This window comes from Larimichthys crocea, chromosome III (genome assembly GCF_000972845.2).
Source record: "Larimichthys crocea isolate SSNF chromosome III, L_crocea_2.0, whole genome shotgun sequence".
Lineage (NCBI taxonomy): Eukaryota > Metazoa > Chordata > Actinopteri > Sciaenidae > Larimichthys > Larimichthys crocea.
The window spans coordinates 32,860,581-32,878,059 of record NC_040013.1 but is presented as its reverse complement, the minus strand read 5'-3'; the positions used below and the strand labels follow the sequence as shown (position 1 = coordinate 32,878,059).

The window sequence follows — 17,479 nt, the reverse complement described above, 5'->3', positions numbered from 1 at the left end:
CAGTGTTTGACCTGAAGCTCTGCGTTATTTTCTATTAAAAAGCCAATGAGTCACCAAGAGGAGCACGGCTCCAACTCTATGAGTGACATGTGGACAGTAACTTAATTTGGTAAAAGGGAGGGGAGGTCTTGGGTCAGCTGTTGCGCCTGCACTGCAAAAAATATCCACATTAGCAGTTATTTAATCTCAATTTAAGTCATGACCTAAGTTTTGACCCCAATACAGAACTGTAAAAGATAATGTGGACGAGAGCAAGCTATTAGTTTATCCAGTTTCCTCTACTTTAAAGATTTGAAGGCTCTGTACAAGTTGTTCGATGGATATTTTTTGCAGTGCGAGGTCTCTCCAGACCCTCCCAGCACTTTCCCGACACTTGTTCTGCGTCGACTCACCGTCTGGGAAATCGTCGCAGTATAAAACCCACAGCCAGGAGGATTTACTTGAAGATTTTAGGAAAGGCATCGTACATTTAATAGTTTGTCGTTGGATCAGCGGTTGACTAACGGTGCGTAACGGTGATGCGCGTAATCCAAATAAAATAAAAGTTTTACCACTCAAAGAAATAAGCAGTTCCTTTAAAAAAGACAGAGAGACAGAGAGAGAGAAAAGTTTCGGGGTTGTTTGGCACAGATAGCAGAACTTTAACTGGTTTTTAACTCAGCGGGACATGGCAGAGGGAGACTTCTACACTATGGGAAGCCGGCAGAGGTTTCCTAGGGACCCGTTTGGAGAATCACCGTTCAGAGACCAGTCTCCGTTCAGGGATCAGCTCGCATCTCGGTTTATAGACGATGACTTTGGGATGCCACCCTTCCCTGATGATTTGGCAATGGACTGGCCCGGTTGGGCTCGGCCGGGTCGGCTCAGCACGCGAATCGGTACCTCGCCTTTCAGCAGCAGTTTACGCACAGGTTTCCCCGCGCGTCAGTCAACGGGAGGCCCTACGCTGTACACCAGCAGGTACGGCGAGCCTTCCTCCCGGAGCTCGCCCATCACCACTGGCGGAGAGCCCTGGAAAGTTTGTGTGAACGTCCACAGCTTCAAACCAGAGGAATTAAACGTCAAAACGAGAGACGGATTTGTAGAAGTGTCAGGTGAGTTGGGATGATGTTGCAGAGGCCTACACTTTTTTCAGGAGGACATGTATTATTAAGCTGGGGAGAAAAAACTTTGCACTTTTGGTAAACGGCCGTGGTTGCTTATAATCAATGACTGGAGGTCAAAGTGAACCCACCTGATAATTTTCCACTGTGACAACCATCAGTTCAGATTAATATGAGAAATGGCTCTTATAATTCATAGAACCAATTTAAACTGTTTAAAATTGGGGGTTGCTGGGTCAAATACATGCTTAGAATGATAATAATAAGTTAAATTTAAGGTGTAAAAATAGAAAATATAGAATATGGTATAATCTGCTTGTGAAAAACTAGGACACTGAGGTCATGCACTGAGTATTGCCTATGGGAATTTGAGGGTTTACATTCTGTCATGTTTAAGGCAGAATATTTATAAATAGGTATGACTTTTTAGATAAAAATAGTCAGCCCACATGAAATAAATGTTGTTTTCTCGAAATGTATCTCTGGCTGTATAGGAAAGGGTTTGAAACAGCATTTAGACCTAAATTTAAGGAGGTAAAAGCTCAAAGAAAATGTAATTTAACGGTTACATTATATTCTAACAAAATAATTGGAACATTTTACAGTTTTTTTTTTTTTGGTGCCTAATCTAGTTTTCTTCGGATTTCACGATTTGGACTGACCTCAATATTTCTGAAATGTGTCACTACAGCACTGTTTATCCCTTCAATATGTTTTATTTTAACAAGCCAGATGACATCTATATATTAATAAAAAATGAAGTGATCAAAAAGCAGCCAGTAGCAGTCCAGCCAAATTAACCAAGACCTCCATGAAACAAAGCATAAACAACACCTCTCAGAATCCTCACTCTAACCTGGCAAAGAAATGTCAGCTCTTTTACTTTGGCAGCTGATTTAACGCACCCTCTGTGGTAACACGGTCTCCCCATTAATAAGGCTTGAAGTGGAAGAGCTCGACAGATTTTGGGGACTGGGAGTTGCACGTTGGCAGGCAGATCCTCAAGCTTAGACACCTGTTTCAGATTCCTGGAGAATCACTCCCTTAGTCACCCATGAGCTCGATTTAGATTTAAAGCAAGGCAAGGCCCGTGACAACAGTCTCTGTTTACAATAAGACAAGCCGCTCGAGCCGAGAGAATGTTCTGGAAATAGGATCACACTTTTACCCAGCAGTGCTTGTGCAAGGTTTTGTATCTACTGGTGTCACGTTTTAGCTCAGCGGTAGAAGTTATAGAAATTGCCTCCTCATGTCTCTGCTTCAAAAGACAGATGAATTCCAGGGATACCCAGGTCTGAAGGGGGCACAGAGGACACCAGGCCCCCCAACTCAGAGTTTTTTATAAACACATTGTTGGTATGCCAGTTGGGTCATTCAATCAGCGCCATGTTGGGCCAGCCTGCCACAGTGACTTGACCTCATTCTAAAAGTGTGACAGGGAGTGTGATACAAGCATGTTTGAGGTGTTCAGTACATGAATGAACAAATGTTAAACATCCTTCAGCGTTGTCACTGACTCAAATTAGTCACTTTGTGCATCTGAGTTCTGCAATGAGCATGTTTGCCGTTTGAAGTAAGTTAAAATGTTGCTGAATCTTACTGAAAGTTGGTTAAAAATAGCTGAATAAAATCTTTACTTCATTTAACAGGAACAGTAGAGATGTTGAATAGGAATAAGTAATGCAACAGATGTAGTGTATATAGGAAATCTAACTAAAGCTAATTTGCAGCCCCAGTTCCTGTAAACACAACATCAGCATATGTTTACATGTAGTCATGTTTCTGGGCACCCTGTACATTTATAATGTTAAATTTGTATCAATTATGTATTATTAACACTATAGCTCACCAGCAAGTTGCTAGCTTTGCCTGTCTGATGTTTTTATGCAGGGCACATAGCATAGAGTGGACCTATCGTAGCTTTTTGCTGAAAACAGCTGCCTGGTGCCATTGAAAATAAATGCTAAAATGCTCTGTAAAGCTGAGGGGAACTTGGTGATGATTTTCTGTAGGTTCAGAGCAACATTTTGACACATTCGATACTTTGTTTATGTAAAAAACGTTGATTAGTAAAGCTCGAAAGAAAGAACCCAGTTAGTGACTGTGATATTTTATTGACAGGACCTTAAGTCATCAGCCATCTTAAGTCATGGCTACAGTCCTGTCCTTGACACTAGTACAGACACAAACAAAATTTTAGTATGTTATCTATTACGATAAGTTGTCCTCCCAGAACATCCAGTATTACACAGAGCATCTGGAATTTGGCATCTCTGTCATTAGAGACATAAAAACAAGGAGAGGCAGTGCCTTGTTGGACTACTTTCTAACCAAACCTCTATTATTCATGACATGTCTCAGAGATGCAATCAGGGGACCAGTTTAAAGTCTAAAGTCATGACGAAGTCTAAATAATTATCTCATGACTTCACCGGTGATCTTAGCACAGTTCTCTCTGGAGTTTTATTCCAGCCTCGATCTCTGTTGGAGTCCAGTGCTTTAGGCAGGCAGAGACGTCACTGCGGGGGTATAAGGTAGCGCATAGTCGAGCCTGAAGTGCAGACGGGGAGTTGAGGGGTGGGGCCGGCTATGTTGCTGGTGGCGGCAGTGATATTTAACAGCCCCAGAGCAGCTGCTAGCAAGCCCTAGAGATAGAACAGCCATAGACAGAGCTTGGTGGAGAAGGTGGAGGGTGGGTGAGAGGGAGGGGGCTTTCCAGGCATAGTTGTTTTCCCCAACTTCAACATGCCTCAGTGTCTTTCGTCAGGAGAGAAATTCTTAAAAGTAAAGAGAATGAAAAGGGTGTTTCATCATTTCACAACGTTTATTGCAACCCACCCAGAGGTCCCACAGCAAAAAAAAAAAACACTGCTGGGATTGAGCAATGGAAAACTGTGTGTGCCAAATGAAATGTATTCTGATCTCAGTGTCAACACCTTTTTGATTTACATTTCACACTGATGAGGAGTTAGTATATGCATATACATTAAATGAATGAATAAATACTCTTGAACTGGTGATAGGGACACTCATTTATGCTTGATGACGTCACTGAGCTATTGCACAAATTTGAGCTTTCGAAGTTATTTAAGGTTAGTTGACTCACTCACTTCTTTGCTAATGTTTTTCTCTGGAACAGGAAAACATGAAGAGAAGCAGGAAGAAGGAGGCATAGTGACAAAGAATTTCACAAAGAAGATACAGTGAGTATCATTCCAGTGAACTGTGTATGTCACAATGAAACAACACCTTCTGCGCCCACATGTCATTGTCCCCACTGTCATTCATAACTTTCATACTTATGAACACATATGAAATATAATTCTTTAACACATATGGCCAATGTTGGAGAGTTGTTTGCCCACCCTTTATGACTGAAGTGTTAAACTGAAAATGATCTCAAATAGCTGTGGGCTAAAGTAAATATTACGGTACCAGTGTTGATTTTTACAGTGGCAGTGTAAAACTAAACTGACAAAGCTACTGACCATTTCCATTTTTATTGACGTAAAGGTGCCTTGTTAAGTTTTCTAGTAAACAGACTCTGTTTACATTTAATGTTACTCACCAAAATACATTGTGTGTATTCTTGAGCTCCTACAAAAATGTGCTGAGTGCATTTACTTCAATATAAAACAGTCGCACAGTGGGAGTGCATGTGTGTCCTTGTACACAAATAAGATCCAGATGTAGAGCATCGCTCATATCATGACAACTAGACAGAAACTCCACATGGTAGCCTTTGAAGCCAAATAATATAAAGTTGTTTATTTCCTCAGGGTTTGTGGACCCCCACAAGGACTCATATTAAGGTAGATTAAATGGGATATTACATGAATATTAGTGTAGAAATGAAATTAAATGAAACACTGCACAGTTTGAGTATTTTGGGATCTAGGTTTAAGAAGTAAAATTGTACAGTACATGATCTGAAATTACTTTTTAATTCACCCATTCGCAAACCATACACATGCAGCCAGTGTCAAATGAAACAAATTAACTGTTTGTATCAAGGGGTAAAAGAAAAAAAAAAAATGCAGTTGCAATTGTTTTGGAAAGCCGATCTGAAGCTAATGTGGAAGAAGGGCAGGACACCAAACTAAATCGAACAGATGGACAGAATGATTTCTCAACAGCATGACAACATCCTGCAAGTATCAGTGCTCGCTGTTTATTTCGTAAGAAGTGTGTAAGTCAATACTATGTTTGTTTTTGTCCACACCAAAAGTTTTGAACACCTGCTCCAGAGTCATATCAGCTCTGAGTGGACAAACAACTCTCTCCAAACAGTTGCCACCAACAAAATCACCCCTTACTAACACTGGTACACTGAAGCAGGCAGTACACAGAGGAGTTGGAGGTCGGTGTGTAGCACAGGGCTGCACAGATGTCTTGCATATTGCAGACTTATCATATTGTAACCCATCCAAGCCAAACAGGCCACAGAAGTTTCCACAACCTGCCCGGCTCTCCGCCTCTGCTCGTTTAATTGGGTGGTGGGAAGACTTCAAACAGCAGAGCTAATCGCTGGTGCGAATCGCCGTCTTGCTGGCGGATCACTCCAGTACTGCTAATTTCCTGTTAGCTAATTAGTAAGCAGTTGTGTTAGTCCTGCACTGTCCATATCAAAATCGTTTTAATTGGTAGGCTCCCAGATCAGGGCTGTGCTCCTTAGCTTAGCAAAACCTAAAGTCACTGACACGCTGAATATATAGAGAGGGGGGTTTTGGAAGTGGTGAGAGGGTCATATATAAATAACTGACCTCGATACCCAAATCCTCTCTAGTTATGAAAGCAAGAGATAGTGCAGAGATGTCACATTACTAGTTTGTATGGCTTAGAATGTACTTTTAATTGAAACGCTGCTACTTTTCCATTCTGTTTCATATGGTAATAATAGCAGCAAACCTTACACGTATTACAGTTTTTAAAAAAGGCAACAAAGTGATTTAAAAATTGGTAGAAACCACCACATCACACATCAAAAAAACTTAAAAAGATAATCATTTTATGTGGTCCACTAATGACCTGAAAGGTTTTAATGAAACACCACATGCTGAAAAGGACTACTGACTCTTCCTAGTACAGTATATATATATATGATCAGTAAAAGTGACAAGAATAATTACTTGAGTACTTTTTCAAGAAAAAAATCCAGAAAATGTCTCATTACAAATTCACAGTTGTGCAAAATTGCAGCATATTGCAGATGTCACCTTGACATTTAAATACTTGTATTTTCTGAAATTTCATTGTTTAAACAACAATATTGATTATACTAATACTTGGCAGATTAATTATTATGAAAATAAACATTAGATACAGCCCTGAAGTGAAGATATGGAAGTATTTTCACCAAAATGCTTCCTCATTATGCATAATGATTCATTTCAGAGTGATTTATTATTATATTATTCTAAATTCAATTCAGTTTTATTTATATAGCACCAAATCATTACAGAAGTTATCTTGTGACATTTTCCATATAGAGCATGTCTAGGCCAACAATATAGTACTGCGTTGACATGTAAGTAGCATTTTAATTGTGAAGCTGGTTTAAGTAGAGCTTTAGTTACTTTACATAGATCTTTATGATCTAAACATACAGTATGATTTGTAATGCAGTCAATACAGTGGAGAAAGAAATGCAATATTTCCTCTAAATGTTGGAGAGTATGAGTATAAAGATTTGAAGTACCTCAGTGTTGTAAATATTACTTGCCACGACTTGTATGACCTCCAGCTGTGGGAGATTAAGGTAGATGCTCTTAAAAAGTACCAGAACCAACAGTTATTTACAGAAATGATTGATAGAACATGCTGATGTCCAGTGCAACAGGGTCCAAGGGTGGATTTTGTTGTTAAACTTTCAAACAAGTGAGAAATATGTCAGTTATTAACCAAATATGTTGTTGTTAAGTCAGATTGAAGGTTAAAGGTAGATTTCAAACCACAGGTCACATAGCCTAGTGACAAAACAATAACTCCTGTCTGTTTAAACGTGGAAGTCTACAGTGTGAGTTTGTTATTTGAGAGACTTTTGTTCTGCCGCTGTTTGTATTCTCATGAGACATGTGATACTACTGGAATGACTCGAGTGCACTGTGTTGGGATGTGTGGGAAGGAGCATATGGGTGATATGTTTTACAAACTACACACACTCCATGAGTACATACTCACCTTGTCCGCTCTCACTGTCTTGTCTCTCTCTCAGTATCTCTGTGGCAGGAAAGCATATTAGACAGGTTTTTGGCAGCTGTACAAAATCAATGTGTGAGATAAACGTGTGCTTGCCAGAGGTAAATAAACTCCCCAAGCTGGACAGATAAGGTTTCTGCCAGAGTTCCACGTAATGGGGCGACTGAGTGATTTGACTTTGTCAGAAAGCGCGACTTTGCTTTGCAGCAATTGCGTAGATATTGACATGTGTAGACCTCCGTGTGTGGCTGGAGGGGTTTTGATAAAAAAATACTTGCTGACACCAACTTCAAATACAACCTTTAAATTTATTTTTTTGTCAGTATATTGACAAAGTATTAAATTCACTAGTGGATTATTAATCATTTGTCACGGCTCTTAATCAGTCAGTTAATCCACCACTTTGGTCCAGACTCTCAACAACTAATAACATTATGTACAGATATTCATGATCGCCAGAGGGTGAATCCTAATGATTTTGGTTTCGTTTCATCATTCAAGTTTTCATTTGTGATTTTGAGTGAAATGTCTCAACAACTATCAGATAAATACCCATGAAATTTGGTCACATTCATGTGATCTACAGGATGACAGCTTTTCTGCTATCGTGTCATCAGTTCAAAATTATAATGTTTCTTAAGCGTACAACCTAAATACCTGTGAAATTAAGGATATATCACATCAGCTTTAGCTGTAGTTTATTTAGTAGTAAATGTTAGCATACTAACATGGTAAACTATGATGAAAATACACAGACAGTACAAAGAATGGATGTCATATCCGTAACGTCGCCCACGGTTTTCTGAAGAGCCGCCATGAAGCTCAGTGTTGTGACTCTATAGGAGCTTTACAAAAAGTTGCTATAATGAGAGAAATAGGATAAATCCAGCAGCTGCTGCATCTTTTCATATTGAAATAGGATAAATCCAGCAGCTGCTGCATCTTTTCATATTACATTTGAGTTTTCCTAAAATAGAATATTGTGATTCTGTGTTTTTAGAAAACCCCGCATTAAAAATAAATCTGTTCAATGTTGTCGTTACATATTCAGCATTCTGTATGAGAAATCTTAAAACCTCGCCTCCTCCATCCATTCCATGCTAGCCTTCCCCCCACACATCCTCCAAGCTGCCCCATCCACACCTAAACCCACACTTACCTGGTCGCCCGTGGGCCTTAAACAATATGAAGACATTTTCAGCAACCTATTTCCTGCAACTTATCTCTTTGGACATATTATATTGGTCTTGTTCTATTTAATTGGATTTACTATAATCCTACTGTTGGACTGTATTTCGATTATTGTTACGGTTGTCTCTGTATTATTTTGTAATTGCCTTTTTCAAACTGATGGCTCCTATTGCATTCCTAGCCATTTGAGGAGAGGGGTCTCTGGTTAATTCCACTTTTTTCCCTTGTGTTCCTCCTGTGTTCCTGTTTTTTTTCTTCTTCTTTGTGAACTGGGGCTAGGTGTGGAGGCTCAATGAGACAATGCATGTGATGTGTGGCTACACAAATAGACCTGACTTTACCTCTCTGTCTGTCTGCTTCTGTGAGGTGAAGTCAATCCCTTCTGTCTTGTATTTCTCAGTGGAGTGAGAAGCCAGTGGAAGGTCCTCTCTAATTAAATGGAGGGCAAATCCACACTCTCCTCCTCTGAACAGGGCAGCCTGATGTTTATATTAACTCCCTGAGACACTTGGCTGCTCTCACAGAAAACCTACAATACCCATATTTGGCCACACTGTCTGACAAAGAACAGTCTGCCTCTGTGTTTGCATTCACAGCAGGTTTTGGAGGACATTCAATCCAAAGAGAACTGTATTATTTGGAAAATAAACTTGATTAACCTAATATGTAAATGCCAACTAGTTTGACATTTTAAGATGATCAAATCTAGTTATTCCTAAAATGTATGTACAGTTTTATGGATGTAAACTCTTACATACTGCAGCACTGGCTGATTTTCCATCAACATGTATCTTCCTGCAGGTTTTGGGAGCCAATTATCCCACTGTAGTCTGGAAAATATGTAATAATGAACATCTTCAGCATGAGAAGTGTCAGAGAAGTAAGCGAAGAGGCACAAAAATGTAGCTATTGTCTATATGACAGATGTGAGCAGCAGGTTAGGAAAGTATACACCGATGGAAATTTACAGGTGTTAAATGTCTGCAGAAAGGCACTCTCATTAATTGGAGTGAGATTTCATTTTTTTTTCTAACCTCAGACTTGGATCCATGTGTTTTCTCTCCCTCTTCTTTCTCAAAGAGCTGCAGGATTTTAAATGAAAACTCCTCCTACTTTCAGTTCATCTTCTAGGTATGAGATAGTTTTAGTGAGTGGTAGCCAAGGAGGACAGGGTGAACATTTTAATAACAGTCAAATCCTGAGCCAAGTTGTTTGTTGTTGTTTTACAACACTAAAATCATCCGACTGCAGGCTGTTTATGAGTATTGACAAAGTGTCAATAAAAAATCTCAGGATTTAGCATTGTTTTACAGCAGCTGTTATGGAGGAAAGTTTCACAGTTTTGCATGACCTCCAAACTGAACTGTTTCTCTAGGCTGTTTCTCCTCATTGCTCTACTTATTTTGTTACTCCCACTCATGCTTTTAAACATGCTGAACACACACAGCTGCTTACAGATTTTCCACCAAGTAAACTTCTGCTACTAAACTTATATCTTCACACAACAAAATCTTTCAAACCATAAACTCCTTCTTACCTATCTTTTTCTCTGTTTTATCAGGATCCCGGTAGATGTGGACCCTCTGACCGTTTTCGCCTCCTTGTCTCCTGAAGGCGTCCTTATCATCGAAGCTCGGCAGACGCCTCCATATTACCTCTTCAGCAATGAGGGCTCCCAAGGTGGTGACGTACTGGAGGTGGAGGCACCCAAGCCCCAAGAGGCCCCTATGGTCTAAACCCCCAACTTCCTACCAACATAACAAATCATCCTGCACAACTGATTACAAGTTTGATATGAAATGTGTGGCCTTCAGCTTCATGTTGTTAGACAAATGTGTAAAATAATGCAAGGAAAACAGGTGAGTCCTGTTTGATATCCTTATTAAAGCTGCACAAAACAAAACCGAGTCCAGCTAAGCATCTGATTAAACAAAATAAATGTCGGCTGTATGATAAGAATAATTTGAACCTGTTCCCTTGTTCCATTTTCTTAAACCAAACAGAGACAATTGCCATAAATCACACATCGTCTTAATTCATTTGTATAATTTGAACTAAATATTCCTATGGTGAAGGCGATGGATATTGTTTTCATCCAAATGGTAAGATGAATTTGAATAATTCAGAAATATCTTCAGAACAGCAGTAAAAGTTTGTTGGTTGTTTATCTTTGAGAAACTCAAAAGCTTAGCGCTGTGACTTGACTGTAATAATGACAAAGTGAGGCTTGATAGATTTTGTTTTTACTGAATATCACAAATGTTCAAACAGCTCGATTTATGGAGCCTCCACTGTGTTCATTTTTCTTGTGCAGCTTTAATATTATGTATGGGTACATCTTGAGGTTATGCAAGAGCTGTTGAGCCACTGATTCATTATACGTCATAGCATTCTCAATAAACCTGTAAGTTAATATGACACTGTGTGAACTTCTCAAGATCAAATTTATATTTGTATTTATATTAACATGCATTTAATGGAACAGTCTATGGAACAAACAATGCGAAATGTGCCTTTGATTTCCTTCAGTTCCACAGTTATTTATCATTTTGAGTTAATGAATGTCACGTAAACTGACAAGAAACGAAAGCTACCTTTTGCAGCTTCATTAAAGGGTGAATTGTGTGCAGTTAATACTGTATTCTACCAAAGTGTATTGTAAATATACTTTCATATGTACCAATTCATTATAAATATTATATCTAACGTGTTCCAGGTTTTTGAAATATGGTTTGCATTTTTTCTTTTTTTATTTGAGCATTCAGAAAGATGGCTGCATGATTGTTAGAGTGGACAGACTGACACGTATGCCAAAAACGTTTGTTTCCTGCCTTCTTCTCTGTTGATGTCTTTGTATTGGCTGATGCAATAAAAATGTCCAGCCAATCTCCTGGTGCGTCCTAACATCTGTGTCTTTTATTGAGAACCGTGCCACTCATGGGCCTGGTTCCAGGGATCCGGGGAGCCTGTGGTGTTATTGTTGGCTAACAGAACGAACCGGGCAGCAGATTAGCAGAGGGCTTAGTGCTGGGTGAGACTGGCACTGCTGTGTGCTGCAGAATGGGCCGAACACACGGAGGCAGTACTGCCAGAGCTTTTGTATGCAAGTGCAAAAATTGGGGCGGTTCCATTGCATGTTGTGATGAAAACTATTGTAATCTTCTCTGTGTGTTGGAATCAAGAGGGATGATCGATTTGAATTTAGAAAGTTTTCACACTGGAGCCACACTGGAAATAACAAAGGCCTTTGCTGTTTTGGCTATGTGAAGGCACCGCTTTGTGTGATGTGCCAGCTTCACATAATCTGTATTTATTAGTATTAAATTAGATGTGTGGACTTGTGCTGCCATGGCGACAGCATAATTGGAATCATGCCAGCTTCTCCTTGGGCAAGTTACTCATGTAGAAGTGACTAATGCACAGCTGTGCAAACGTATAGTATCTGATTAATGTCAAAACCTCTTAGCTGAAACAACATGATAATTAATCTTTTATAATTTTGCACTCATATTATTAGAGGTAACTGTGAATATGATGGTCATGAATGTGATCACTTATTCATAAACAGTTGCAAAATTCATACATAGAGCGACCACAATTCATTTTAAAATGGAGTAACACCAACATAATATTTAACATTTTCACATGCTATTGCTTTATTGGAGCTCCAAAGACAGCATGGTTATATGGCAATTATTTCTATTGACTAGAAGGCATCTGGAGAACTGGTGCAAGGCAAGCTATGCAGGTTGTTGTCAGTATGTGGTGTGTGCAACATTTTGGAGATATGTGTGTTTCTACTCTGTGTGTTCTTGCTTCTTGTCGGGATCCTCCAGCTCCTGGCTCAGGACCTCACTCGGTGGACTCTTGCCCAGCTCTGGCTCCGCGGGCTGGGCGATCTCCTCTGCAGCCTGCCCTGAGTCTGCCATTACTTGGATCTCTTCATCCACGGCTGGTTCTTTATGTTCCGGCTGTTTGGACGTGTCTGTATCTGGGCTTTCTTGGCTTTCCATGGTCTCTTGGTGCTCCGAAGAATCTTGAAGACTCTCTGTACCTTCGCCATCTGCAGGCAGTGAAGGGTTGGACTCTCCAGCTGGCTCCTCATGGGTCTCCTCTTCCCTCCTTTCTTCATGCTGCTGAAGCTCAGCTGTGGTGCTGTCAGGTTGGGCCTGATCATCATGAACCTCTAGTGGAGACTCTTCCCCTCCATCCCCTGCAGATGGAAAATCTGCAGTCTCTGGTGCTCCACGGCTATCTGGGTCTGCATCAGGGGCTTCTTCTTTCTCCTTTTTTTCTTCTGTCACCTCCATCTCCACCTGCATTTGTGCATAAAGGAAATGACATGAACAGTTATGATTAAAGGTTTGCTAGCTCCACTTTAATGCCACACCTCAGTGCTAAATTTCTATGGCAACCTTTTCATAAGTAGAATCTCAAGAGGGATATTGAATTGGATACAATCAGCAGATATTGTTCAGAATGTATCTTTAGAGGAAAGGTTTGACATTTTGAGAAATTTGAATTTTTGTCAGATGAAAAGACCGATAACAATGTCAAATCTGTCTGGTAAATACTGCAAAAAACCAAAGTGTAAAAATGAGAAGTGGCATGGTACTGGGATTTCTTGGCCAAGAGCATCATCCACAACTTGTCACACTTTGGGCTTTGGATGGATTAAACAAATGAGATATGTTTTTATTTCTCGGGTACTGGGAGGCAGCTTTGTTACCTTCAGACAGAGCCAGGCTAGCCGTTCCCACCGTTTGCAGTCTTTATGCTAAGCTACGCTAACTGGGCTATATACTTACATTTACCAGACACATAAGTGGTATCGATCTCCTCATCTAAATCTCTGTAAGAAAACAAGCGCATCTACCAAAATGTCAAGCTATTCTCTTAATTGCAAGGAAACTTCCCAGATGTGATCACCTTTATGGGAATGATGATAGCAGCAGGAACGGAAGTTTCAGGAACTGGAGCTTCCACAGTCAGGATACCATCGACGGAAAGTGTGGTTTCAATTTTGGTAGCATCAATCTCAGCTGGGAGCCTGAAAATGACAGAATGGTGTTTACTGTGTCTCAACATGATAAGTGGCAGTTTTTTATAATACTGAAACTGGCATAATATCTAATTGTTCAGCTCAGTGATAATTGTAGAGATTGGATACTGTCAAAAACAGACCTTAAGTGCTGCATTTGTTGCTGCTGAGTGGTGTTTAGCATAGCTTAAACTGTGGATATCTCATCGTCTGTAGGTTAATATCAGTGTTTACTTTGCATACCTGTATTTTCTTGTGAAACATCTGGCAATAAATCCATGCTCGTCTGCCCTCTCCTCGTGTTTCCCTGGGGATGGATTACCGTTTATGTCGAAGAATGTGAGGACACACAGAGGAATCAAGCAACACAGAGAAACCACTCAACACAGAAATTAATTTCTGCCACAGAGCTGTGATTTCCCCGAGCACATTATTTAAGCAGCTTTCTAATTTTGTTACATTCGGTTTCCTTTCCAGGCTTGTTTCATTTTCAGGGGTTTATTCTGTGAACTGAGAGAAGTCTATTTAGATAACTCTGTTACTCTTTGAGATAATAATATTAGATGGATAAGATTATTATTCCTTCATTAGGAGTAGAAACTATCCTGTGTGTAAAAGTAATTAGCAATGTAAAATAAAGTGAACTTTTAGAGCTGTTTAATTAACAGAACTGTAAGCCAATGTTCGGTACCTCTGACCTCCAGGAATCCGTCTCTGACGCTGAGAGAAATCTCTGAGGGGGAGAAATGAGCCACGTCCAGGCTGACCCTCCACTTGAACTGCTCCTTACTAATCTTCTGGCTGGGATGATGCATTGACCCAGAGATGTAGGGCACAAACAGTGGAGCGGGTATGTACCCTGGCCAGGAGAAGGCTGCCAAACTCCTCTGGAGCCGGTCCACATCCATCCACCGAGGGTCCCATGGCTCCAGGAAAGGCGGCAGGCCAACATCCTGATTGAAAAGCCGGCTAGACTGCCACCATTTTCTCAGGGGGAACCAGGGGGTACCCCTGCCGTACTCACCACATGACGGCTCTGTTTTCGCCTGTTCACTCATATTTCAAGAAATGAAAAGACACTGAAAAAAAACCCGGGGAGAAGATATAAAAAATAGCACGCCTTTTTTTTTTTTACTTCTGGACTCCTGAGATTAACTCAGTGAAATTTCAGCAATTAAAACCTCCTTAATGAGTGAGGGAGTGATAAAAGAAAGGCTCGCCAAAGCTAAGGGTGGTGAGACAGAGAAATCTCAGAAGGGCTTTATATAGTGCTCCTGTCTGTTTTAGCACTTATTAAGCACTCATGCCAATCCCATGAGAAGTATTGGTGGGCATGGGGTGATGGGTGTGGAGAGGAGGCTGTTACCTCTTGCTGGCCTGAAGAAGGCGTCAGACTAATTAGTTGTATTTATAACTTTTTAAGGGCACGATGGCAAATAGCGGACAGTTGGCCGAGGCTACTTTGTGTTTGAACTGTTGCATCTGTTGCCTGAAGACTGTTCTTCTCACATCCCAGTGAACTCTATTCTATCAGTGGTGACTGGGCTCCTCAGTCTTGTCATGAGCCAGTGATAGTCTCTCTTCCTTGTGTGTTTCACTCCTCAAAGGACACACATTGTGGCAGCTTGGCAGGTTGTCTGAAGCATGAAATACCTCTACTAGAGGCTGAGGACACAAAATGATATTTTTTTGTGTTATCTGAAACGTTTCAGTGGCATTAGTGTGTATTGAGTGTACAAAGCTCACTTCCACTCCATTTTTCTTTCGCTCTGCAGTTTCAACAGGATTATTATTGTTCCCTCTTTTATCAAGTGTGACAGACTTGTCAGTGTTTCATTTTTAGAGCCGTGTGCCCTGAGATCTTGGCATACTGTCCACTGGAGCACAAAACAGATTGAACAGATGTTTCTGACACTTTGTGTGATGCCTCACCCACCGAATCTGTCTGTAGGATATGCTGTGAGAGGTTAAATTGGGATTCTCTGCTGCTGCTGCTGCTGCTGCTGCTGCTGCTGCTGTTTGAGTTGCCTAAAAAATTGGCTCCTCTGTTTCAACCATCAATAGAGACTTCTATCCTGTTCACATTAAAAGCACATATGCCCACGTTGCACCAAGATGTTCATGCTATACTGCAAAACTAGTTTGGAAGGCAAAGGCGGAAATGCAATTTAAGAAACTCTCAGATCTGTTTTTTCCTGCTGCAAAAAGATGCTATGCCACTAATCACCAGTTTACAGTAAACAAAGCCCTCTTGATACATGGAAACTCACTGAATACTTCCACAGAACTTCCAAAGAACAAACACTAATCCGCAATAGCAATAAATAAATAAAAACTCCACAACAATGGAACTTCCTTTATATTCTTGCTGGCTGCTGGAAACTGTCTGATTGGGCTGCAGCCTTTTGTCTTTGCTTATCTGCTGCTGTATGACCTTGTTTTCAGGCGAGGTGTAGTTCAACTTGAAAATAAACGTATTGACTGTGCAATTTTGGCCTTTATGTTACATAGCAACTGAGAATATAGGGAAATACAGCAGCCCCTGTCCCTTTGTGATACCACAGCATAAACACACACACATTTGACCTGGTTGTAGCTAAAATTAGGGAAAAACCCTTACCCTCTAATCTCAGTTTACATATACGGATACACATTTTAGAGAAATGTACGTGTGGGCTGCAGTAACATTTCGACACTTGCTAGCTCTGCACGTGGATGTTTCCAGCCAAACACCAGCAGGCAGTTTTACTCATTGGTTCCTCTTCTCTGCTTGTTAATTAGTGGCAGAGGGTCAAGTCAATCCAGCTAAACTTTTTCCAGCTTTGTATTTGTCTAATAACATGGTCTTTGTAGTATAATAGCTAATTGGTCACAAGGTGATTAGTGTACTCTTTTATTATTAGGCTGAGAGTTTTCCAGGTTGATCTTAAAATGGTACTGAAGAGATGAAGCATGAAAAGCTATATTAATGGACTGAGGGGAAATTATTATTGATTCTGCAAGATTATCTTGATTTATTAATTTAGATTGATTGCATGCAGTTTCACACAGAGTGGTGATTTTGACAAAAAATAATCACAGATTGATTGTGCACGTTGTTTTTTTATGTCATTATGTCAGGGCTTACTGAGGCACTTGAAGAGAACAGAGGCATTGCTAGTGTTATTCGTTGCCCCTTTGTTTTTCCTATTATGGCCTTATTTTGGCAAAACAACATACTGGGCTCGTCTCCACTCACAGTCTGTAGACACTGCATTAGATATTTGGCATTATGCAACGAATTAAGTCATTACAACCTTTCTATACCTACTGTGCGATATAAATAAATATTGGTCTGACATGATAGTGTGCCTCTGTAATACACTTATCAGACTGTTAACCACCTGTTAAAACCCCACATAATAAAGTGGTGACTCACAATCTGCATATAATTGGCTCTCAACTTCTCTCGAAGCCAAACAAGAACTTTATTTATTATAAACTAAGCAAACAAGGGCCTCAAATCACAATAGCTTAATGGTGGAGCATGTCAGCTGATTTTAGGTTTCTTGTATATATACAATGACATATAGGAGTGTCCACATACTTTTGGCCATGTCTGTGCACATTTCACCTCCTTGTGAGCTTCATTTATCATTACCATGAGAAACGGAGGCTTGGACCAAACTGTGTGGAGAAAGTTTGGGGACTTTGCGGATGTGGTTTTACACTTTAACATATTAACTCTGTTTATTCACTGCAGTGATATTGTCAGTGCTTCTGTGCAACTTTAGTCTCCTTCATTACTTACCATGACTAACGAAATTCAACACTGGTTTCCCATCGTTGTGTTGTAGTAAAACAGAACAGAATGGGGTAACAGTCATCATGCCTGTCGAAGGCTGTAGCTGAGCCAGCAGGCCGGCCTGGAAACCCCCTGAAGACTTATGATCCTAAAGAATATGCG

The 17,479-nt window shown here is 40.3% G+C and overlaps 2 protein-coding genes across 2 annotated transcripts; one reads left to right on the top strand and one right to left on the bottom strand.

The window, feature by feature from the left end:
• Positions 1 to 388: 388 nt before the first annotated feature.
• hspb8 (heat shock protein b8) lies at positions 389 to 11,396 on the top strand. Its single transcript, XM_010732969.3, has 3 exons — positions 389 to 1,094; positions 4,243 to 4,306; positions 10,054 to 11,396. Exons 1-3 carry the CDS (start codon positions 668 to 670, stop codon positions 10,226 to 10,228), a joined length of 666 nt encoding a protein of 221 aa, XP_010731271.1. The 5' UTR covers positions 389 to 667; the 3' UTR covers positions 10,229 to 11,396.
• A 712-nt stretch (positions 11,397 to 12,108) lies between these two features.
• On the bottom strand, positions 12,109 to 14,591 carry si:dkey-1k23.3 (heat shock protein 67B1). Its single transcript, XM_010733006.3, has 4 exons — positions 14,225 to 14,591; positions 13,777 to 13,840; positions 13,422 to 13,542; positions 12,109 to 12,808 (listed from the first exon to the last, which is right to left on the bottom strand). Exons 1-4 carry the CDS (start codon positions 14,589 to 14,591, stop codon positions 12,290 to 12,292), a joined length of 1,071 nt encoding a protein of 356 aa, XP_010731308.3. The 3' UTR covers positions 12,109 to 12,289.
• Positions 14,592 to 17,479: the final 2,888 nt, after the last annotated feature.

Bases quoted from the DNA above. Each gene is read 5' to 3' on its own strand.
- si:dkey-1k23.3 (XM_010733006.3), bottom strand. From the start codon at position 14,591: ATGAGTGAACAGGCGAAAACAGAGCCGTCATGTGGTGAGTACGGCAGG. The intron at 13,841-14,224 runs GTACCGAACATT...ATCCATCCCCAG, and splicing joins CGGATTCCTGGAGGTCAGAG to GGAAACACGAGGAGAGGGCA. The intron at 13,543-13,776 runs GTATGCAAAGTA...TGTCATTTTCAG, and splicing joins TGTTTCACAAGAAAATACAG to GCTCCCAGCTGAGATTGATG.
- hspb8 (XM_010732969.3), top strand. From the start codon at position 668: ATGGCAGAGGGAGACTTCTACACTATGGGAAGCCGGCAGAGGTTTCCT. The intron at 1,095-4,242 runs GTGAGTTGGGAT...TCTCTGGAACAG, and splicing joins CGGATTTGTAGAAGTGTCAG to GAAAACATGAAGAGAAGCAG. The intron at 4,307-10,053 runs GTGAGTATCATT...CTGTTTTATCAG, and splicing joins AATTTCACAAAGAAGATACA to GATCCCGGTAGATGTGGACC.